Source organism: Convolutriloba macropyga, chromosome 13 (genome assembly GCF_964194025.1).
Source record: "Convolutriloba macropyga chromosome 13, txConMacr16.3, whole genome shotgun sequence".
NCBI lineage: Eukaryota > Metazoa > Xenacoelomorpha > Acoela > Convolutidae > Convolutriloba > Convolutriloba macropyga.
Window position 1 is genome coordinate 19,157,079 of NC_134480.1, and position 25,479 is coordinate 19,182,557.

At 34.9% G+C, this 25,479-nt stretch overlaps 2 protein-coding genes across 2 annotated transcripts in view; both read right to left on the reverse strand.

The window, feature by feature from the left end:
- The window catches only part of LOC142351535 (uncharacterized), a 74,315-nt gene extending 56,303 nt beyond the window's left edge, over nucleotides 1-18,012 (reverse strand). Inside the window, exons 1-8 of the mRNA XM_075403607.1 lie at nucleotides 17,986-18,012; nucleotides 17,512-17,701; nucleotides 13,013-13,196; nucleotides 12,740-12,817; nucleotides 12,013-12,086; nucleotides 6,093-6,420; nucleotides 1,043-1,211; nucleotides 599-680 (exon numbers count right to left, since the gene is read on the reverse strand). Of these exons, the coding sequence (XP_075259722.1) occupies nucleotides 599-680; nucleotides 1,043-1,211; nucleotides 6,093-6,420; nucleotides 12,013-12,086; nucleotides 12,740-12,817; nucleotides 13,013-13,196; nucleotides 17,512-17,667 (1,071 nt within the window). The 5' untranslated portion in view covers nucleotides 17,668-17,701; nucleotides 17,986-18,012. The remainder of the gene's footprint in view (nucleotides 1-598; nucleotides 681-1,042; nucleotides 1,212-6,092; nucleotides 6,421-12,012; nucleotides 12,087-12,739; nucleotides 12,818-13,012; nucleotides 13,197-17,511; nucleotides 17,702-17,985) is intronic.
- Nucleotides 18,013-24,076: 6,064 nt separating this feature from the next.
- Nucleotides 24,077-25,479, reverse strand: part of LOC142351496 (uncharacterized) — a 95,821-nt gene continuing 94,418 nt past the window's right edge. Inside the window, exon 9 of the mRNA XM_075403542.1 lies at nucleotides 24,077-24,194. The gene's annotated coding sequence lies outside the window, so the exon portion shown is untranslated. The remainder of the gene's footprint in view (nucleotides 24,195-25,479) is intronic.

Consider the following 25,479-nt stretch of genomic DNA (forward strand, 5'->3'; position numbering starts at 1 on the left):
TAAAAGCAAATCATAACCAAAGAAAAAAAAACTGAGAAAAAAACTGCTTTAAAATGCCGCTTGTGAACAAAAAGTTTTGCTCGCTTACCGAATTTTTTTCACACCTCAATTACTCGCTCTCTAGAAAACAGCGATATCAACAAAAAACCACTCTCTTTCCGCTTCGCTCTTCGTTTTGTTCAGCAACAAAATCACTCCAAATTTTTTCACGTGTTTCATTTCCCGCTTCAAAATTCACTCCAATAAAATTGATTTAAAAAAGGACTTTGCCAATACTCCTCTTCGAGTCGTAAAAAGACAGCGCCCCAATACAATTCAAATTCTCTGAATTGTAAAAAAAACCAAGAGCACCGCAATATAGCTACGCTCAGCTTACAGCTTCGCAGCTATAAAAATGACCAGGAGCTCACAATTGATCAAAGGTATACTGGCTTCAGAATTTGAGCTAGGAATAAGCTGAGAAAATTTCCCCACATTTTGCACTCTGTTGGTATTCAAATTTTGCGAAGGTGGCTCTAAAGAGCGAGAAGCCAGGCACCTTGCTTTAAAAAGGTCAAGCAATTGTCAAGAGAAGCGATTGGGTAGGAATAGGACTTACTCTATGTAGAAAGCTCTTTCTAAACTGTCCGTCTGCAAATTCCTTCTGTCTGAAACTGTCCGGATCATGGTTGTTCAAAGACCTATCAACACACGAAGGCAGTTCAGAAATAGAAATAGTTAAATCTGTACAGTCTTGAAATTAGAAAACTCTTTTTTAAGTTAAATAATTTTCCCAAATTCTTAAAAAATACTTTTAAAACTTCTAACTCTTTTATTGGCCATTGTTATGGTATATTTTTAACCGTGCTTCAATTTCTTATTTTCCGCTTTTATTCGCTCAGTTTACTCTTTCACAACAGCTTCCTCAAAAGCATATTTGACTTGTTTTTTATTTAAGAATCTACGATTCAACAATTTATGGCCATATTAAGTAACTGAGCCCAGGTTGAGGTCATCATTCAAAAAGTCTTATGAATATAACTAGGCAGAGCATAGCACCTGCCTGGCAGTAGTTGAGTAGGCGGTAAATTTCTTTGATCCAAAGAGAGTCTTCAGTTTGAATTTGACCACGTATTCTATCAGTTTAGGGACCCTTTTCACTTTGATTGCAATCTGCCACTTGTCCAATACTGTCACAGATACTATGTCTGCAAAGTTGGTCTCCACAACAACTAAAATAACTTTCTTTTACCAAAAAAAAATCCGTTTTTTGCTCTCTCTCTCTCCCAAACACACACAAATGCACACACACACACACACACACACATTACGACGCAGAGGTATACCCAAATCGTCACGGGCAGATATGCCCGATGCGTGTATCTCGTGTTCGGTTTTACTATGTTAATACATCGAAAATGGAACAATATTGCGGAAAATAGCTACTTTAGCATAAACCGGCAAAACGGAAGGGAAATTAGCAACCCGTGTTCGCAGAAGTGTCCTAATCCTAGCCGCGAAATACAAGTACAAACTTTTTAACCTATTTTTCGTACGGCTTGTATCACGCATCTGCTCCATTTATGTATCGATTTTTCGCACGCAATGCAGCTCGATTTCGCATATGATCCGCAATTAAGCCTAACTTAATTAGTATTTATTTGATTAAGCCTAACATTACTACTTATAGTATTTTATTACTACTTATTACTACTTATTAGTACTATTTGTTATTACTTATTAAAATCAGCCAGTCCAACATTGATATACAAAACCTTTGATGTGCGACGGATTTTTCAGGAAAAAAATCAGTTTTTGTGGTTGCATGTATTTAAAGCAATTTAAAGCTTTGAAAGCTTCAATTTAATCTTTATTAAAAAGCTTATTGCATGCTCAAAATGCGCGCGAATAATAGATATCTAAATTGAGCGGAAACGTGCTTCAAGACTTCGTTCCGAATGTTCTTTTTTTCGCAAAATTGGCGTAAACTCTTTTGCGAAAAGTAAGATACAAAGCATGTCTCCTAATTTTGTTCATTGTATGTATCTAATTTTCGAGCCTTTTTTACTAAGGCGGAAATTTTTGGGTATACCTCTGCGTCGTAATGCACACACACGCACACACACACACACACACACACACATAGATGATTTTACCTCCCTGAAAGTAAGTGAAAAGGCGTCAATTGAAGTGTAAGGTGGTCATTTTTGAGAGTGAGGTAAGTATCCATCAAGCCGGAAAATCACGTCAAGCATGTAATTCGCTCAAAATTGCCTAACGAATGCAAAAAGCAGACGTACAATGACCGTGACGTCATATTTTCGTATCAAAAATCTTGACTACAAAATTTAGAGAAAGCTTCATGAAACCGGCACGCCTTACAGTTTTCAATTGAGGTGAAAGAGAAAATTGTAGCTAATTTATGACGAGTTAGCCGTATATTGTTTGCTCTTTTCAGCAAATTTGACGTAAATTCCCATCAACTTCATTGCAACTTTTTACTTTACTTTTTAATTTTGCAGCCTCTGACTTTTAAATTATTTTTTCCTAAAAACTAAAAGTTTTCTTCAAACAAAATTTTACTACTTGTTTTTATTGTATTGTTACCGAGTCACAAAAAAAGCAAGTTCCACTGAAGTGTTCCCCAAGTCTGAGAAAAATGTAGTCAAGCCTACTTCAAAAGTCATCAATTCATAATTTATGGCATCGTTTAATTTGAAACTATTTCTTTTAGTAAAATTTAATACGTTTTTTAGTTTGAAGTATGTATGTTTATCTTCTGGAGTTTTCTCACCTGCTAAGTAAATGAAGACTTCAGTGATTTCAATAACATATGAACTTATAAATTGCTCAATTTGGTTTCTCATTTACTTGGTTATTTTGGTTGCATATGGTGTTTACAATTGGACTGACCAATTATTTTGATAGGTCTCAAGACCAACTGTCTTTCCAAGCAAGCATTTTGAAACTTCTGATTATATCAATGTGAGTGCCAAAAAATTTAAAAAAATTTAACATAGCCGGCAGATTGCAGGAATAGCTGCGAAAGAATAGACTTGCGTGCCGTATGATAGAGATAGAAACAGATACAGATATAAATTGAAAAAGTTATCGACGCCACCCAAAAAGCTATGTAAAAAAATTAAACGATAAATTAATAACGTTTGTTAAAATTCATTGCGCAGAAGTGTTTTCATCAGGTGCCCTTTTTACACATATGAGATTCTTTGACCTTAAACTAATTTTAAAAAATTAAAATTTAAATTGCAAAAGTCATTTTATTGAGTGAGATAAGGCACTTAGGATCAAAATCTAACCACGCAAAAAACTTTTGCTAGAGGGAGTGAGAAATGACGTCACGCAAGCAAAAGCAATCAGCGAGAGGAAGAATTCATTCAGAAAACTTGACTTTTCAGTTTCGAGGTGTGAACAAATGTAAAAAGAAAAAAGAGCGACAGACGACGAAACAAAAAAACAGAGCCGGTAAAATACCGGAAACGACTCGAACCGTCGTGAATTATAATCTCTAACCTAACATTACCGAAATCAGAACATCAAAATAGACAAGAGAAAAAAAACAAAAGCAGCCCAACAAACCACATTAAAGTGTTTTTGAAAATGCCGGCAAGTTTTTAGGTGCGGGGGAGGCGCTAGGTGGGGTGGGTGGGTAGATAGGTTGGGGAGGTGGGTAGTGCTGACGTAGTCAGGGGGGGGGGGGGGGTAGGTGGCGGGTAGCTAGGTGAAGGGAAGGGGTAGAGGTAGGTGGGGGTAAGTTGGGGGCGGGGCGGTGGGGGGTAGGTAGGTGTTGAGGTGTTGGGGGGTAAATAGTTGGTTGGGGGGTTGTGCGGTGTAGTTTAGATAATTAGGGGTGACTTATATAGGAACAAAAAATCTCAAAATGAACTCTTCACCTTGAACATTACCAGGAGTTCCTAATTACTATAATTACAAACGAAGCTACTGTTAAAGTCCAATGTTCGAAAACAGAAGTCAACAATCAAAAACGGAGGTAAAAGCTCGAACAGAAAAAAGTCAAAATTCAAGTCATGGACAAACTTGCTTTCTGCTAAAAAAACCTGTAGAATCTCAATACTCCTCTTCAAATCGTTGAAACCTGTAGAATCTCAATACTCCTCTTTCGAGTAGTAAAAACCAAGAGCACCGCAAAATAGTTCCACTCAGTTTACAGTTTTGCAGCTATTAAAACAATTTTTTAAAATAAATAGCAGATTATGCAAAAAAATATTAACCTCAGTGTTGGTTTTTCGACTTGAGAGTTATTCGTATTAACAAGAGGTTTTAACTGAAGCAAACATAAATCTGCGTACTTGTTTTTAGAAAAAGAACTATTTGAAAATTTCTCAATATTCGCGAAGTTTTGTTTTATTCTCATTTTCTTAAAACTGATATTTTAACTCAGTGTTTTTTGCTCTTTTTTTGCATATGAGGGGTGGGGTCAACAGTGGCGCTGTGGAGGGGGGTTTTTGGCTGCACGTGGCCACGTCTTTACGGTCTGGCCAATTTGCAGGGATGAGGATTGGGGAGGGGGAGTTGAAGTGAGGGAACTGATTTGGGTGAGAGGTGAGGCGGGGGTTAATCTCTAGGAATCGCACTTCACACCAAAAAATAACATTTTTCTTTTGTTTTTGTGGGTAGTCGCGGGAGGGGGCTGTAGTTTGGCGATGGGGTAGGTAATGGGGGTGATTTGTGGCGTGTGGAGAGATGAGATCAGGTGCAGGCATGGGGAGGCAATTAGAGGGATAGTTAGGTACGGGTAGGTGGGCAGATGACAGTTGGGGGTAGTTTTGGGGGTATGTAGTTTGCATTTGTAAGAGGAACTTATATGATATTACAAAATCCCGAAATAACCTCTTCACCTTGAAAATTATCAGCAGTTCCTAATTATTAAAAACTACAAACTAAGCTACTGTTAAAGTCCGGTATTCGAAAACAAAATTCAATGTTTAAGAAAGGAAGTAAATTTTTGAAGAGAATGAGTCAGAATTCAAGTGCTGAAGGAACTTGCTTCAATCTAACAGAAAACAAAAAAAAACTGTAATAACAAGGCTCCTCTTCAAGACGTGAAAACTTATGCAATATCAACACCCATATGATTGCTACAAATTGCGTTTGAGATCAAGTAATCAGACTGAAAATAATGTAAAAAAATAAAGTTCCCGTTTTTTTGCGATTTGTCCAGTAAATTGAGCTCATAATTGAACTCCTTGCTGGTTTTTGAGCGCTCAGTGGTCGACGTGTCAAGTGTTTGATTTAATGCTAAAGTATTCTGAAATTCGTTTTTGAAATAATTAACTGGTGATCACCAAAACCATTCACAAAGTAAAAGCAAAAAAGGTTATTATCTGGAAAGTTCAATCCATAGACAGTCAGAGATTTTTGCGAGTGGGATCCAAGCTCGCATTGACTATATAAACGGCATTTTAAATTTAATTTGAAAAAATTTCAATTTTTGAGCACCAAATAAAAATATTTGTACAGAACTAAAAAAATGTTTTTAAGCCTTTTCATGAGTTGATCTCCCATTCAGCGCCACATTCCCATACATTTAGAATGAAGACACTTCTCAGATTGTCATTCATATAAACTATTTGTTTTATTGTAAAAGTTTTTGAACGTTTCATGTATGTTTTGTCGGAACTACTGACAGCTTAGTTGTTACAAAATGCGCTTTCTTTTGCAGATAGTTTTTTCACTAAAAATAGAAGCAAACGAAAACTTTTTTTTCAACCTTTACTATACCAATTTTGACCAGTTTGTGCTGAATTGGTCAATTAAGCTATGATTTTATCCTGATTTTGTTCGAACTTGTTGTGCCACGCACACGAAAGACGTCTTGCTTTCCTTTGTTGTTTGCAGTTATCACAGCAGCCACATATAGCAGTAGCATATATTCAAGGAAGCGACTATAAAACACTTCGTCAAATTCAATCATAAATGTTTGTTAATATGGTTATAATGGTCATCTAGAACTTAATTATAAGTTGTAATCAATGGCACAGATGACTAACTGCGGTGCATGATAAAATATAGCCCAGTAAAGGTTTATGTCGGGGGGGTTGGGATCATAGGTTTAAAATGAGTTAGATACTGACCAATTGTCTTTTCCATCTCTTCCTCCCCCAACCCGCCATCTCCAGGGGTCAAACTGGGAAGCGCTTCCTCATTTGCTACAGACTGGGGGTTCATGGAAGGAGGATTGAACGCGGATTGCAGCGCCTCATCTGAAGAATTCGACGGTTGTTGTTGTTTTTGCTGTTGTTGTTGTTGAGGTTGCTGTTGTTGTTGTTGTGGCTGTTGTTGATGTTGCTGTTTTTGCGGTTGTTGTTGTGGATGATTTGTAACTCGGGTGATTATTTCATAAACAATTGTTTTCGAAGTTGGACAAATCTTGAATTTCGCTTCATTCGTTTGGTTGAGCATCTGTAACACAAACCGCTGTGTAGCCTAATGAGTTGTCTACCGTTGTTGAAATTTTTTCGAACAAAAAATACGAATTGAACATATTTGGCAGATAATAGTAAGGAAACGACCGGTTAGTTCCAACCGAAAAATGAATAAAAGTGATTTTGCTACCAAATAGTTGTTTTGCAAAAACGAAGGAAATATAGGCTACATTGCTCATGTATTGAAAAAGTATTAGAAGATTGAAAGAAAACAATCTAAGGTCAATTGTGGATAAGATAAGCCGGACATTTTTGTGGGATTATTTAGATAAAACTGAACAACTGGTCCACTTATCTAGAAGGGCGATAGCTCCTATTTACCACTATCTTAGCTCAAATAAGAACGTAAATTTAGGAAAAAGATGAAAACGTGAATCCTATGACAAGTCACTTTTACAACCATCGCCAACACTTCCGTTACAAAACATACCCGGCAGATTGCCAAAAAATAGCCGCCATTGATTCCCATAAACAAGATTGGTATTGAACTAAGAGAAAAAACTAGTAGAAAATGATTTTTGTACAAAAACAATTTTAAAGTGCAAACTTTTTAAAGTGCAAAATACTAATGTTTCGTTGTGAAACAACACAAGGGCTCATATCAATACCAATAAGCAATAGAGATGGTAATGAGAACAGAGTTCGAGTAACGGGCATCTAAATTTGGGTTTTCTGGGTTTACCCCCTTTATATTTCTGATTTCCGTTTTTGATACTGACTCTGTTCATTTTGAATTGCTTGCCTGAGCAACTGCTGTTCAAAAAAACTTTTAGCAGAATGAGAGAATAGTGAAACCTGCCTAAGGAAGTCAAAAAGATTTCACGCAAAGTGTTGAACAGGCTTTGAACTATGGTGAAGCGAAAAAATTAATACGACGAACTGAAAAAAATAGGAGCACTATAATAGCCGGCTGAGAATCTAAGGCGGCTATTAACTAGCATCCTTACCAATAGGTTTAATTAATTTTGCGCTACTTTGTGGAATTTTGAGATGAAGGCATTGCAAAGTATAATAGCATTTATAATGCTCTTTTATAATAAAATTTTGTTTATTTAATTGTTTAACAGTGCAAAACAATTGCTCTAATTGTTCTTTTGATGTGATATTCGACGAAACAAGGCCCTTTTTACAGGTATTAAGATAGTTTCATGGGACAAATTAGGTAAAATTGACCAATTGGTCTACTTATCTAGAATGGGCGATGGCTCCTAATGACAAATATTTAAGTTCAAGTAAAATTAAAACGTGCATCCGATGACAAGTCACTATTACAACTATCGCCAACACTTCCCTTACAAACCATCACCCTACCAATAGGTTTCAACTAATATTGCGCTACTTTGTGGAATTTTGAGACGACGGCATTGCAAAGTATACTAGCATTTATAATGCTCTTTTATAATATAATTTGGTATAATTCATTGTTTAATAAAATAAACCAATTGGTGTAATCGTTACTTTGTTATCATATTCCACAAAATAAGGCCCTTTTTACAGATATTTTTGTGGGATTAATTAGGTAAAATGGACAAACTAGTCTACTTATCTAGAAGGGTCGATGGCCCCTTATGACAACTATTTTAACTCAAATGAAATCTAACTCCTCCGGAGGTGGTACTTTGTGGCGATCGTCACGCCAAAACCACATAATGTTTCATAAAGATTGTTTTTTGTTTATTATTAACAATATTTTAAATGAAGTGATTTTTTACAAAAATTGTTTGCGTTTTCGGTGGGTCCTTCAAAACTGATACCCATTTACATCCAGCTCGATTAGAAGACCTACTTACAAGACCTGAATGAAGTGTCGGTTATTTTTCGCCGTTTTTTGATCTGACAAATTTTTTCTAGGGTTTGCAGGTCTAAATGCATGTTTTAGCCAAGACGTATAAGTCCAAGTTCAATTCTTATACAAGACTCGCATTTAGACTGCTAAGCGTAAAAAAGACGTGATCATATCTCTGAATCAGTACAAGACTTTGTGTGAAATTGTAGAAATTATATGATCATTTGAAAGTCGTGGTAGAAATTATATGATCATTTGAAAGTCGTTCTAATTAATTGTGGATTACGAGCAACTTAAAGACTGGATGAAGGGGTACTCCGATGAGGATTTCAATGTCTACACTCCAGTAGAATTTAAAAGAACTAAAAATAGCTTGTCGACCAATTCCAAAAAAAACCTGATTTGCTCATTTGTGTAGTTGGGCAAAAAAGAATGCGGTTGTTCTAACTTAATAGTATTCGACAGAGTAAGGCCCTTCTTACATGTATTTAGTCACTTTTTGTGACATTGGAAAAAGAACATTGACCAAATGTAACTCGTTGTTAGTAGGCGAACTGGCTCCAAGACGAGAGACCAAACAACAATGTTATGCAACGAAGATATGCTTGTATAACGGATCCTTCATGTTAACCGTATAACCAAATTTTTCATTTCGCATAATGCGGTTATTATTTACGCTGGCTCTAATTTACTTCTTTAATCACTGCTATGCTATTAATTTAACCAATATATGTCAATTGAATTGTTCTCAAACATCCGGCGCGAGGGAAGGGGGATCTGTAAGAATTTGTAGATTTCTTGCTCAAGAGAGTTAACTTATTAGAATTTGCAAGTTTCTTGCAAAAAACAGTTAACGTGTAACAAATTGCAAGTCGAACGACTAAATTGTAAGCTTTTTACAAGTTCGCTCAGGTCGAGATTAACACGCTGTTATTTACCGTACTGTAGAAAATGCGTGGGAGGTACTCACTCAGTTTGGATATTATAATACAACACGACCTAATTTGACAAAATAGTTACTTTTCAGTTTTGTGAACTCAATAGGTCCTTTTGCATTTAAGTTAATAAATAGTAGATCTCAATTAGTTTCTTCGCGATTGCTTTTTTAAGCATCTTCCCAAACGTCACATTGATTGACGTTTCATCTGTATATGTTAGCAGTTTTCCAAAAAAACTAATTCGTCATCTCTATGCCATTTTACTATTTTATGATTTCAACTCAGACTTTTCCAGATTCTGTATTTTTTTGTTTCAAAAATGATAACTTTCATATTTTGCAGCCTCCTATTGTTTGTTTTTGATACAGTATAAAAACATAAACCGACTAATGGCGGAAGAATTGCTCTCGAACGACAGGCGGCTAGAATAACATTTGACCCCGCCGAGTTCGAACCACTGACCTCCCAATCAATAACCTGAAGCACTACCCACTCGTCCATGAGATCTTGTTCTTTGCAATCTTGTAACTTCATATTAGCAACTTTAGCGACTTCATATTAGCAACAAGCTTTACTTCGGAGTGAGGGCAATAGAGATCACTCAAAAATGAAGAACGGAAGCGTGAAAAAGTCACTTGAGAAGTCAAAGAATGTTTCAGAAGAAAAACGCAAAAAGTTCAAGCGAAACATTTGCATGAAAAAAGACCAACACGTTTACAATAATTGCTATGAACTTAGTTCAATGCAATTTAAAAAAATATGATAGTATAAATTATATTAAATTGAAAATATGACCACTTATTTTATGTCAAAAGTTTAAATTGCAAGAACCCTGCGCGTTGAATGATTTGTTTTCAAGAGCCTTGCAAGTCGAATGGTTAACGTGTAAGATCTTGTTAGTGGAATAGCTCACTCTTAAGAACTTGCATGATTTGGCAAAAAACTCACACGGCCATGCATCGCCTTTTGAGAATTTGCATGAAATTTGGAAGTTCTTGAAATTTAACCATTCTAATTCAACCTGGTCAATAAAACACTGCTTCAATGAGAGTGAAGGGAATCGTTGTATGTGAAGAGCCAAAGTTTCAATCAACTATCGTTGTGGCAACGATCGCATAGCTTATCGATGAAGTAACTTGTTAGTTCCCAGTAAATTTTACAAAAATCTGAAACAGTGACGACGGTCTGCTTTGGATTGGACTATTTTTCCGCCGCTCTTTTCTCATTACTGTTGATATATGAATAGTGTCGAGAAAAAATAGTATCGTTATTGTAATCGCCTTCTCGAAATTACTCAACCAATCGGCGTAGCCTCACATTTTTCAAACTGCGCTGAATTGATCTATAGTGCTTTGAATTTTGAGCGGGTGCAATATAACGTCTAATATATAAAGTTAGGCACGAAAATCTTCTATAAATTGACTAGACTAAAGAACAATAACAGAAAAAATCATAATAAAGATTCTACCCTAGTGATGAGTGAAAAAAACTTGCAAGAATCTAGCAAGTTTTGAATCAACTTGCAAGATTCTTGTAATTTTTTTTCTAGATATCTATCCAAGCAAAAAATGAACCAGAGTAGTATTGTTTTAGAAAACACCTTTGAGGCAATATATTGTTTATTAAAAAATTTTCGAAAATGAAATCCTTGGAAAAAGTTATAGAAAAGCAAGAACCTTGCAAGATTTTTAAGTCTAGAAACTTTTGGAGTATTTTCGGTAGCTGAACCAACTGAAAACCAAATGATTTGAATCTTTAAAAAAATTGAGTAACACATATGATTCTACGGACTTTTCTCTTAAATACCTTTTAAACATGAAATATTACAAGAATTTCCTGCAATAATTTAAATTCAAATACACTTTTCCGACAAAAAAAACTAAAAACATCTAAAGTCATTCAAATCCTCCTATTTTACCTGACAAACGACAAAAACAATTGTTTTCAGCTTTTTTCTCTTATTTTTTCAAACGAAATGTTAATAGGGAGGCCAACAGTGGTTTTTTTGTTTTTGATATTTTGCAAAATACCACACCAAAACACCAAATTAATTGTACCACACAATCTGGTTTCAAAATTTCTTGCTATAAAAAATCTTGTGATTGGTAGCAGCAACAAATTTTTAGATGGTCTTGTTGATAAGTTGACTTCGATGCAAATGCGGTAAATTTTTGAAAAGCCGAAACTGTGCCAAATGTTAACGTTTTATTTCGCCGTGAAGCAAATACTTTCATTTAGAAGCTCGTTTTTATGTTTGGCTGTTTCTTTTTGCGGCGTGATAACCCCCTCCTCGTTTATGACCCCTTCGCGCATCAGTATCAGCTATTTAGGGTCTTTTTTCTGGTTGCTAGGTCAGGTGCGCTCCTTATGGAGCTCATAATGCACCAATTATAGTGGTCAAGGAAGCTAAAAAGTTTCATGCAAAAGCTAAGAAAATTTTTTTGCTGCAAAAACTGGAACGTCCTCTCTGATGGCCCCCTTCTCGAGCATATGAATCGAAATAACTTGAAAAATTCTAGCAAGCTTTTCTATTCATCTTGCAAGTTTTTCGATTCATCTTGCAAGTAATCTTGCAAGATGAACCAGAAAGCTTGCAAGAATCTTGCAAGTGAATCAAAAGGCTTGTAAAAATTTTCGCAAGTGAATCGAAAAACTTGCAAGAATCTTGCATGCAAATTGGTACCCGTATGCATTCACTTGCAATATTGCTTCCAAGATGGTCGCAAGTTTTTTAATTAGTCGATCACTACGGTATATTCCTCTATGACCACATAGTTTACATTGAGAAGAGGTTTGTACAATGGGTAAGACCCAAGTATTAGCTGTAAATTGTAACTATACTTACACACCAAGATCCTACCATTAACAGGTAGATGTCTAGACAGCGAAAACTCATGTTTCTCCACCTGCCAGAGGATCCTAAAACATGAAAGTCAAAAATACTTAATCTCCTCTGCCTGATAGAGTAAAAAACACTCAATTCTCATCTCAGAATGAACGAGATGCTATACAATTATGACTCTAGTTCCAAAACATAAGCAGACATAAACATTCGATTAATTGCTCTCGAACGACGGGCGGGGGCGGTTTAGTTTAGAGGTGTACCTTAGAAATTTTTGGTGCAAAAAACGTGGCGCTTTTAATTAAAACGTGGGTATCGAACCCGTTGCCTCTTTGGTGGAAGTCTGGCATCTTAACCTCTAAGTTGCACCAAATTTCAAAGTTCAAGTCAAGCGTGAAAAAATCACCTAAAAGCGAAGAATGTTCTAGAACAAAAGTATAAATGGTCTAGCAAAAATTTTGCATAGAAAGGACATACACATATTTACAATAATTTATCCAAACTTCGTTTAAGAGCAATTATAAATATGTTATTAAAATCGATGAAAAGTTTTAGGTATATGATGGCCATTAGCTATTATTGACGGCATTTCTAGCCATCAGTTTTCTAATGTGTGCATTTCCTTTTTGATATTGACATTACATGATATTTATCTTTGTAAAAAAACATTGATGATTGTCAGTTTATTTAATATTTCTGTGAAACTATATTTCTCAGATATTTAAGTGACCTGGTTTTCTGGAGATAGTAAGCGGAAGCGGCCGGCCCAGACTGTCGCAATGGTCTCTTTCATCCGACTGCTGGCTTCCTACAACACAAAAAGATTTTGTTAATAAGAACGTTCAACAATAGTGGTCTTATAAAAGTAAACATATCCGACTAACATTGGGCGAATTGCTCTCGAACGACCGGCGAGCCGCTGACTTCGGTAGTAGCCGACCGGGGCTCAGGGATCTTAGCAGCGCTAAAATTCTGATGCAGAACTTGAATGCAATAAAATTACCTGGAAGTGCGATATGAGAGAATTTGTTGTCAGGGTGCAGTAACATGACAGTATTGCACTCTGGGTTGATGACGAACTTGGGGTTGTGAGTCCACTGGCTCCAGTCATTGCCACAGTCCAGGTCAACCAACAACCCTTTAGGGATCATGTGAACAACCTCATTGTACGGCATGTACAGCAATGCCTGAAATTAGGAGGAATCAGCGATCAGAAAATATCATTACTCATGGCCGCGTTTTCAGGGCTGATCACGCGAGCATGCCCGCTCATTATGGTTGTTCTTGACCAAAAAATATTAACAATTTCGTACACAGTGATTATAGTCCGTTAACGTAAGTTATTTTTCCAAGAATAGCATGTTTTAAAATGTGTGTTCTCTGAAAAAAAGTCATAACGTGCCCGGGCCGAGGTTCCAACCCTATTTCACCCCTAATTAGTGGGGACTAGGGTGTAATCCGTTTTCCACTGTTATTTATTGGGGGACAAGAGTGTAAGAGTGTAATTTTAAAAAATTACACTTTAATTACACTCTTTTATCCACTCTTTTTACACTCTTTGCAAAGAGTGTAATTAAGGGTGGAATGATAAGAGATTACACTCTTTTTTCCACCCTTATGCTAAAAATCAATTTTTATACACTCCTATACCCTTGTTTTTGAGAGAGTGTAATTTAAGGTGGGCTGATAAAAAATTACACTCTTTTTTCCACCGTTATGGCTTGTACAATTTGTTTTTACACTCTTATACCCTTTTTTATTGAGAGAGGTTTCTGAAATCTTGCTATAATCTACTTTCAAATTATACTTGCTACTTTTCAAAAAATAGGATGCAAGTGAAACTGGAAAATGTTGAAAGGAGACAAAAGTAGTGCGAATATCGAAGATTTTTTTAAATCAATTTTTCTAAATGGTAGAGCAAAAAATCGACCCCCTCCCCCAACCCAGGTTTTTCAGCTCTTCATATAATCTATTTTCAAATTATACTTAAAATTTTAAAAAAAATAGTTGGATGCAAGTGAAACTGGAAAGTGTTGGAAAGAGACAAAAGTAGTGCAAATATCGAACATTTTTTTAAAAAAATCATTTTTTCTATATAATGGATCAAAAAATCGCCCCCTAATCTAGTTTTTTAAACTCTTGCTATAATCTACTTTCAAATTATACTTGACATTTTTTCAGAAAAATCAGTTGGTTACAAGAAAAACTAGAAGGTGGCAAAAATTGAAAATTTATTGTTTATAAATCATTTTTTCTATATGATGGAGTAAAAACCTCGGACCGGGTGGCAGAACTCAAATGTTGCTATTCACGATGAAAATTGGTAACGTTAATCATGGACATCAGTGACGGAAAAGCATTCTTTTCCTCATTCCTTTTCACGGATAAGCCTTATTGCTCGTATATAATTAGTAATTACTTGAGACGCAATCAGAGACTTAATAGTTCTTGTGAGTTCTGATACGGGTTGTTGCATAATGGTTAATTGTCTTCTCAATATAAAACTCGAATTGCGAGGGACTTTTCAGAAATTAATCGTGACAATTGTGACGAGGAGTGGGAGAGTGAAGGACTTTAGCCTAAATAACGAATTGTTTCAAAAAAATTACTACTCTAAATACATGGCAAAATACAGCTTTTTGGAAAGTAGACTCAAAGAACTCCGGTCTACTTTTGCTAACTTACCAAAATCGACTAGGGCTAAAATTAGTTAATTTGCCATATAGGTTTACCTTTGCGGCGTTATGATTCATGAAGACAAAATTGCATTTCGTTAAAAAAAATATCCTAACCGAATAACGTCGGGCGAATTACTCTCAAACTACCGGCGAGCAGTTGGCTTCGTGAGTAGCTAGGCGGCACGGTTCAGTGAGGCTAGCTTTAGCTTAATTGAAGGGGCGTAAGTGTGTGCAGCATGGGGGCTGCACCGGGGGGTGATGGGGCGGCAACAGTGGGGGGGGGGTACATTGAGGGAGTCAATCTCTAAGAACCGCCCTTCGCACCATAAGTATAATTCTGCAAAAAAGATTCTGCGAATGGCATACTTGAAAACTAGTAAGCTGAAAGGCTCTAAGAGCAGTTGATGCCCGCTGGGCGCTACCTGTTTATCCCATTTTTGAGGACAAAAAATCAAATTCGTCAGACGACAAATTGGTCAAGCAAAAAATTGCACAAAAAAGACCGACAGGACTAATATCATTGCTACAAACTTCGTTTTAGAGCAAATAAAATTATTAAAAGAATTTTTTCTTCAAATAATATCAAAAAAGACACAAGTGATTATAGTCTCTTTCTTTGTCGTCGTGGTCTGTTTAATTTTACTTGTTGACAATCCTGAGAGGCTAACTTACCTTTGACGTTTCATGTATTAAAGTTAATCAAAAGTACCACCTCTTATAAGTTTTTGCTAATATTATAATTTTATCAATGCATGTAAAATCACCCATGGGTCGAAGTTGTGAGCGAGAGTAAGCAAAAATAAGTTTTTTAGGTAAAGCGCTGAAAGTGTTGAAATATTGTAAAAAACAATACTGCATGTGCTGACAGTTTACTTCCACCCTAATGAACAGAACTATAGGTTCGACAAACAAAATTACAGAGGAAATTGCATGTTCTGGAGCACTTTCAGAAACATTCCGAACTCCATTATCCTTAAAAATTATGTGCAGAAAATTGTGTTGAAGGTTGTTAGCAATTCAATTGTTCTACACTGAACGGCAAATTTAAATTGGCACCCCCTATTTTCACCGAAGGAAAAATAAACACACTAATGTCTGAAGAATTGCTCTCGAACGACAGGCGGGTGGAAAAACAGTTAACCACGCCGGATGCGAACCATTAACCTCACGATTCATAACCTGAAACACTACCAACTCGGCTATTTCACCCCTTTTGGTTAAAAATTTTCTAGAAGAAAGTCGCAAAAACAGTCAAGAAAAAATTTGCATAAAAAAGACCAACAAGGTTGCAAAAATTGCTATGAACTTCGTTCAAGAGCTATTAAAAATTTATTTTTTGAGGCAAAATTACTCAATTTTGAAACAGTTTTTCAAAAACAACTATTACACCACTGATCTCCTTACACTAATTTTCTTGCCTACCTATGAAATTCAGATAAAACACAACTTTCACTTACCAGAAATTTTAAGAATGTAAACTTGATTAACTTCATCAACCTTTTATCACATCTTTTCTGCCTCTTGAAAAGTAGTAAAAACATATCAACATTTTTATCATTATCTTTTAACTGAGAAACTGGGACGAAATTCAAGTTTACATTGGGATTTCTTGTAAGTAAACGCTCTGTTATGTTTGAAATTGATAGGTAGGCGAGGGCCCTAGTGTAGGGAATCAATGGTGTAAATTTCTTTTTCAAAAAACAATTTCAAGTTGGATTAATATTGCTTAAAAGACTGAATTTATATTTCGTGAAAATAGGGGGTGCAAACTTAACTTCTGCCGTTCAGTTTACATTCGCGAAAAGTTACAATAGTACTTACTGAGAAAATCATGTTTAATGGTTTTCATAAGGAGCTGTAAGTTGGGTTCCGCGTAAAATTTGTTCAACTTTATTATATTAGTTCTTAAATTCACAATTCAAAAACATGCTTCAAATGATTTAGGCATGATCAAAATGAGTAAAACTTAAGTGGAATTCAATTTACAGTTTTTTGGAAAACTGGCAAATCTCTATTTGGATTTCTTCCGTAAGTACTCTGGTCACTTTTCTAGAATGTGGAACAATTAAAGTTCCAGTCAGTTTTCAGTTTAATAGAAAAAACTAAATGATAACGCAGTCCGAATGTTACTGAAAAGGTTTTTAAAAGACTAGCATAATTCTCTGCAATTTTGTTTTTTGAGCTTTTAATTTTATTAATGAATGTAAATCTTATCGGCCAACACTTTCAGCATATTTCTTATATTACTTGAATACATTCAATGTCTTTCTTGCCAAGAAACTCTTCTCAATACCCATTCACAACAACAAGCTGTTTACTATGCAATTTTGCTGCCTCAACGTTTACTTTTGTTAACGCGTGCCGTTTCCTAATGCGCTGAATAAAAATGTTTTCAGCACTTTTCAACACATTTATTACAAAAATTTAGCACAATTTTCAGCACATTGCTCACAAAATCCAACACTTCCAAAACTCATGAACAAAATTTTTACAATTTAGCACATTTTGAACACATTCCTTACATAAATTCAAGTATTCAAAATTCAGCACATTCCTGGTGAAAGCAAATAAATCTGGTGAACGCACGAAAGTCTGGACATGAACGCGCGAAAGTCTGGTGAACGCACGAAAGTCTGGACATAGGCAACTTCCGTCTGGGACGGTCTGGACATAGGTACTTTCCGTCTGGGACGGTCTGGACATACTTGCTTCCGACTGGCACCAAACTGGGTGATTAAAAACTTCCCTACTGGGGTGGAGAAATGAAGGAGTTTTGAAGTCAACAGTGGTGAGTAGACGCTTTTGTCTTTGAGAGTACACTTACGTGTTTTAAGTTAGAGTTAGTCAAGGCACCCGAAGGCAAGTCCAGTTTGTACACTAAGAAGCACTGCTTTCCCATTTTCCTCAGTCTAGCCTCGTTTGGGTTGGGAATCTCAACTGTGAGAGATCCAGAACAATTACCAACCTCGGATAAACTCATTTTGTCTTGATCAAATACTTCAAAAATCCGATATCTTAAAATTTGTCACAAACATAGCTCCAATTGATAGCAAAATTACTGCTATGCTTAGTTCTGATAAAATCTCAAAAAATCACTTATTAAGATCTGATAAGACTTTGAAGTTTTGCAAAAAATAGTATAGTTGATTTGCAGCTGTGAAATTTCTCAATAAACACAACTTAATTCGACATGGTTATTTAACTCGTAATTCTTGGGTTAATTTCTCATAAATTCAAGCCACGGGAAAAACGTTTTAATAGTTGTGTTATTGTAAAACTTACTGGAGCGTTGGTTTACAATTTTGGAGCTATGGTTAGATTTTTTTCTCAGCTGCAGCTTTTCAGAAGTCACAAAATGCAATTGAATTTAGAAGACATCAAATGTGAACTGAAAGCTGAGAAAGATTTGATCAAAATGTGAACAATTAAAGCAATTTCTCACTTTTAAAAAACGAAGGATGGTAATTGTGAAACTCGTTCATATGTAAAATATTTCTTCACTTTGAACATATCTGTTCCACTTCTTACGATGATGAAAACGACAGCAGCTCAACAATCATATTCAAATACTTCAGCAGCGAAACACAAAGTCACCAATATAATGAGTATATTTGACCTTCAAAATCATAATTGAAAATCTTTACAAACAATTATCAGCAATTTTGAAAATATGCCTTGAAATATGATCACAAAAATGGCGCTAATTTTTGAAGTTTTTAAGCAATAAGCTGTTTTTTTCTGATTGAAAGCGGGAAATTTCACCATAAGTCTTAATTATACGATTCAATTTAATTAAAAGAAACAAGACTCAACAACGCCGATAATAGTCAATATAATTTAGGTGTTTGTACTATATTGTGGCTGCATTGACTTCAAAGAAATTCGGGCCCAAACGTCTTTTATCTGTTTGCATCTAAGTTCGAGCTGTAAGTTTTGTCGGTGAACTAAATATTTCACAGTGACATTGCACCACGCTTCATAAATGATCATCTTGGCCACTAGAGGGCCACGGGTAAGAGAACTACTGACACGAAAGATAGGAAGAACATGACCAAATTTAGCACCAGGAACAAATCCACCAAATCTAAACAAACAGTGAAAATGTTTCTCTTTTTCTGGGTAAAATATTAAAATATTTGACATTTTTACACCTTTATAAAGGCAAAATACATTTCGATGACTAGTCTCACCACTTATTATTAGTGCAAAAACGACCTTTAGTTTTTTGTCATTCAGGCTTAAACAAAAAGTTTGTTCACCGGGGTTCAAGTGGGGTTTGCGAGGTATTAAGTAATCAATTCCCTGTCACATTAACGGAGTCGATTTATGAGCGCTGTTACACGGATTACCACCATACACAAAAAATATAAGAACATGACACCTAATTTGAAGTACAAACGCACAAAATTTTCCGAAATTGAAAGAGCTGATAATCCCGGGATGAGCAATCTTAGTGATTCTGAGAAGACCATATATGGTTCCGTATGAGACATACAAAATTTCTTACAATGATTTTTGCATGACAAGAAAGAAACATATGTGATCTTTCCATTAATAGTCAGAACTATATATGATCTTTCTATGCTTGCTACGATTCAATAATCCAAAATTTCTTTCACGTAATGTTTTTTCCTTATAGTTAGTTAGTGTTGCACGTGCATCACTAGCGGAACGCTAAGAAGTGCTTCCAAGAAACAGTTTTCCTCAAGTACAAGAGTTAATGAGAAATGCTGTTATTATATAAAAAGAGAAAATTTGTCTTTATATTTAGTTTTTGGCTATTGGTGGATATCCATCTACGACTATGGTTCAAGTAAAGTAGAAATTAAACTGCGCAGAAGTATTGATGTCCTTGGAATTGGTCAAATGTAGAACAAAAACCATAATTTTTTCTCATTTTGCTTTCATTCAAAAAAAAACTTCCTCGCTTTTCTGACCCAGAAAATGTTTCTGAACTGCCTGACTACCTTATAATGACTACAGTGACATTTAATGCATGTAAATTTCTGACTACTATGAAATGAAATTCGTATTTCGATTACTTAAGTACAAAAATATGTTTCGATTTTTTTTTCATGAACTTAGGGAATATTCTAAACATCTCTCTATGGATACTGAGAAACACTTTTTGATCTCAGTTTGTTTACTAAGATTCCATAAAACCATATATTACTTAGTATGATTACTAGTGATTAATTTGATTACGTTTAAGATACGTTTGTAGTGTACAACCCGCGACACTGTCAAGTAGCACAGTGAAAGCAGACATAGGCGAAATCTACATATAAAGGTAAAATATTGCCGACTTTATCGTATGAAAAGTATGAACTTCGGCAATACTTTATCGTATTGCCAAAGTATGAAACAATATCCTAGAAAATACGATGAAAAAATACCCTAAAAAAGAGCAATAAAATTGTTATTAATCTTCATGCTTTTGCCATTGACTTCAAGACTACTCGCAAAAAGCATTTTTTTCACGAAAAATGATTTCGAAATTCCATTTTTCTATGTTTTATTGTATTTGGAAAACATATTTTTGAATTTTTTAAGAGAGCGGTCTTTGGTTCACTTATATATTTTTTACTCTAAAGTATTTTTGTTATCAATATATGCATTTTTTCACTTTTTTTTACAATTTCACATTTTTTTGAAAATAGATGAGAAAACATATTAATTTTAAATTCTTTTGTTGCATCGAAAAGCACTTTCAATTAATATTCCTAAAAAGGTAAAATATTGAACTCAGTGCCAATTTTTTTGAGAAGAACGGCATTTTAATAAAAAATTTCTCGTTTTCAAAGTTGGCTCTGGCGGAAAAAATTCTTCATAATGGCAATTAAATGTGATTGAACGGCGCAGTGTAACCGGCTCTCATTAGACGGATTGCTCTGAACTTACGGAGTGATTATAGTAATGTATGACTTTGAATGCATGAAACTCTGCACATGAACGCAAGAAAGTCTGAACATAAAGGCACGAAAGTCAGGTGAGCTCACGAAAATCTGGTGAACGCACGAAGGTCTGGACGTAAATACTCGCTTAACTGTTATTATCGGTTGTAGGATTAAATTAGGCTGTGTCAGGATCAAGTGAAGGGAAAATAATACTAGCATTCATAGAACTGTGCAATTGATTGCCCACAGCCTTTGAAGTTGGCAAGTCGTTGCTCCCTGTAGCACGTTTGGTTCAAAGCCTCTAAACAAGTTTCTGATGAATTCATTATTGAAGCTATGACCGATAGCGAAATCACACTTTAACTCAGAATACTTTTCAGATTAATAAGGACTATTATTTATTTTTTTCGATGATTAGTTTGGTACTACGCAATTTTTTCTTATATACGTACTAAAAAGCTTCATTGTTGTGTACATGTTATTTGCATTGAGACGTGTCTGCTACATTTGTTGCTCAAATTAAGACAAAAACGGGGAACTAATTAGGAATGAGCAAAATTGACAGCCTATATTTAACCGAATCAAACGGAAAATCTACATAAAACGCAAAATAGTGAAAGATTGGCAGTGAATGAGTAGAATTTATGTAAGATCTACGCTTGAGGCGTAGAAAATAAAGTATTGCTGTTTCTAAGCGTAGGTTTTACGTAATTTTGCATTGAATTTAACGCACATCTTACATAATTTCGCGTTTCTCATCCTATATCTTACGTAAATTGGCGCTGAATTTAGCGTAGATGTTGCAAAATTTGGCAGTTCAAAGTGTAGATCTTACATAATATTGCGTTGAATTCAGTGTTTGCATGAAATAATTTTGCATTTCTAATCATAGATCTTACATAAACTCAACGATCAAATTTAAGCTTTGATCTTAAAAATTTTGGCTTTAAAATGAGCTTACATGAATGAAGTTCATCAGATAGATATTCAATTGTTATGCAAAGTCTCATTATTATTAAAAATATTTTGGTGAAATTCCCAGGAGAAAAAAATGGTTTTTCATAGGTAATTATGGGCATTTGAATAGTTTTTGTACTTCTTGCCTAGGCAAAAATTTCGGTTTTATAAGGATACTTGGGTGATTTGCGGGTAATCAAATTTCAAATAAGTATTTTTTAATGGTTCAAGAAGTTACTCAAACACCACCAACAGTGGATTGAGAGATCCTTAGTATATATATATATATATATATATATATATATATATATATATATAAAGTCTCAATAAGGAAGAAGGGTTTGCAAGCTAAAGTGTTTTCTCCTGATTGAGGATTTTTATAAACTGAGATTTTGTATAAACCAAGTTTGGTTGGACATCATTAACTCCTTGACTCGATTAAACGTATCAATTTTTAAAATTCGTTAGCAAACTTGAATTAGCAAAATTTGCAAAATTTCTTTACGAAAACCTAGCATTTTCTCCTGGGCAAGATACACCAAAACTTTCGTCTGATTGAGACTTATGTAATATTTGCATATATGTAAGATCAACTTAGGTTACTTGCTATTTTTATAAGATAAAGGCTAAAATTTAGGTATTGAATTTATGTACGCTGAGCGATAAATTAAATTCTAAAATATGTAAGATCAAGGTTAAAACCTAAACGTTGAATTTGTGTCAAATCATTGTTACAATAAATTGCAAATTTTTTAAAATCAAGACTTAATATTAAGAGTTTAGTTTGTGTAAGACCTAGTCTTAGGAACTCTAAATTTTAGACAGCAAAATTTGTCAGATCAACACTAAATTCAACAAAAGGTTAGGCAAGATCTGCGTTTATGAATCGAAACCATGTAAGATGAACACTATAACGCCAAATAATGTAAGCTCCACGCTTAGATACACAAAATTATGTAAGAAAAATATTTAAACGCCAAATTATGGGGGATCTACGCATGGAAACGCAAAAACATGTAATATCGGATCTATTCTGTTTTGACCCCCCCCCCAGTTTAATGGGCTTATATCTTTTACGCCCCCAGGCGCAGGTGCTATTTTTAGCATACTAACGTGCTATATAACAACATATAATTTGTTACTGGGGGCGTTAAAAACACTGGGGACAAAACAGAATAAATCCCTAAATTCTAAGCTGAAAAACGCAAAATTGTGTAAAACCTACGCTTAAAAAGTGCAATAATGTGTAAGATCTACGCTTAGGAACGCAAATTATAAGCTGCAATTAGCGTTAAAAAGATAGAAAACTTTCTACAAAGTTATGTAAGAAATTTGCAAAGAATTTTCTAGCTTATCATTGCCAGATAGTGCATTTCTTACTTAATTTTGCTTAAAATCCTCAGTCCTGTTGCAACTTGGTGTAGAGTCTAATTACATAACGGACCGAAAAATGTAAGAATAAGGTTGAGAACAAATGCACCCGAGACTGAGCTCGGGTTAACGAAGGATTCCCAGAACTCTAATAAGCGTCAAAAAAAATTTAGCGCCACTTTTTTCCGGAGTAAAAATATTCTTTTGACAAATATTACTCCAGTTTAATCGCGCATACAAAATCGCGCTATCTAGCCCTGCCTATATTTTCGTTTCTATTGGCAGCAGAAATGAATTATAACTTGATGAACTCGTTACTGTTACAAAGCAGCAGCTGCTCTATTCAGCATATATAGCTTCATCTATATAGTCCGAATTTAAGTAATTTTCTACTTTGTCACGATTTCATTTGGCAATGACTGCATTTACTCTTTAATGTTTTAAGTCATTAAACGCTTAAAAAACTTGATTTAAATGAAATAGCGTCGAAATGGCCAAATGTTTAAAATAAGAATGGCCACTTGTGTACATTAAAAAATGTGAAAAAATTCTGGAAACCGATTTCTGAGAAATTTTTAGCAGAACGTTATAGATGCGAATGAACTCAAAAAAATTGTTTGAGGTTGCAAATGGCAGAACTAATTTAATTGGGTTAGTTTAAAATGACTTCTAAATTTAAATAGAACCAAATATAGAGCCTGAATTGCCAAGAAAAGCAGTTCTGAAAATTTGATGAGAAATCGAAAAACGTCTAATTGAAAACAATATCGCTTGAAAATTAAAATTTGCTAAAAACATATAAAATAACTAGAAATGAGTCAAAATTGAAATTGACCCTGTACTCAACAATCAAAAATCGACAATAAATCTTCAGAACGATATCCAATCAAACTCTATTTTCAAAAAAAATGTTACACCCTCTCAAGTCAGAAAATTTTCTCAAATCAGAAAAAAGATAACCAATGTAGCATCTCTGATTAAAAAATAGAATTTCAAATCTAGCGTCTGATTGTGTTATATTCCTAACACTCTAAAAATATCTCTGAACTGAAAAAAAATAAGCGCTGAATAGAGAAAAAAGCGCTGCTAAAAATGGTTTATAAGAAGAACTGGGAGTTTGGAAATATTGAAAACAGCATTATAATGCATTATAGAGTAACCTTTGATTCGGATTTTGTAGCCGTAAGAAAATGTTGAGCTATCGTACACCTTGAACACAAATGAGCCCGGACCTTCAAAGTACTCAGGCAACTGGCTGCAACAGGTAATAGGGAATGGGGTCCTGAAAGGAAAAAATATTAAGGAATCAGCATAAAGATATATCCCCGTACCCAACTCCAAGTGCGTTTCAGTAATGGGCCAGTATAAATGCAATTCCTCATCATTACTGAATCATAGACTGATTCATATCACTTTTCCGACTTGACAGACTTGCGTTCAGTCTGATTTTACAATATCAGACTGAACGCAAGTCTGACTTGGGCCAAGTCAAAAATTTTACTGATTTGGGCCAAGTCAAAAATAAAGTTCTGAACGCAAGTCTGACTTGGGCCAAGTCAAAAATTTTACTGACTTGGGCCAAGTCAAAAATAAAGTTCCGTACGAGGATCGTACTCATGATCTCCAGCTCCCTAGACGTTTGTTCTCCTTTCTGCGCTACCATCACTGCTGCAAATTGGTCTTTTGCGCCGTTAATACACGCTTGAAAGAAGCAGATTTAAAGCGAGAAATCGAGCAAAATATATTACATGGGAGACTTGCACTTACAAACATATAATCAGCTCTAATCAATTGCAGCCGGCTTCAGTTGAGGGGGGGCTATATGGGACTAAGAAGTTCTATAATGGGCTTTAATTAACTACATTAGAGGTTAAAATATAGCAGTATTAGGATATAAAGTAAAAACTGACCTAAGATTCGGCGCACTTTTCATTTGACTTTTAGTATTAAATTGGCGCCAATTGAGTGCAGCTGCTTGAAATTGTGATTGAAAGAGAATTTTAGATCACGCCAAATGCAAAAACTCAAGGGCGTAAAAGTCACTCGAAAAGTCAAAAATGTCAAGCGAAAATTTTGCATAAAAAAAGACACTCACGTTTACAATAATTGCTATGAACTACGTTCAAGAGCAATTAATTACCAAGTACTGACTTACACTTGGCGTTTGGTACGGGTCTATACTTCATTATTAAGTTCTATATTCTAAAAATATGCTGAGTCTTGCAAATTTGTCACTGCACAACGCACCTTCCCAAATTTTCTGTACCAAATGATAAAACTGCAAGTGATTTAATTTACTCTCATTTTGTAAAAAAAAATTAGACGTCAACAATAGAGAATTTAGTCTTCAGCAATTTATCCAAAGTTGAATTATATTAACCTACTTTGATAAGTAAAAAATTGAGATCAAAAGTTGTTCTTCTGAACCTACCATTTCATCATAAGTTAACCAAAACAAGAAGAAACGTAGTTTTGATTAATAATTATTTCGCAAAATGATCAATTAACTTAGGGAGTGTGATTTCATGTATGACGAGAAATTTGTAGATAAGCATGTTCTTTTTTTG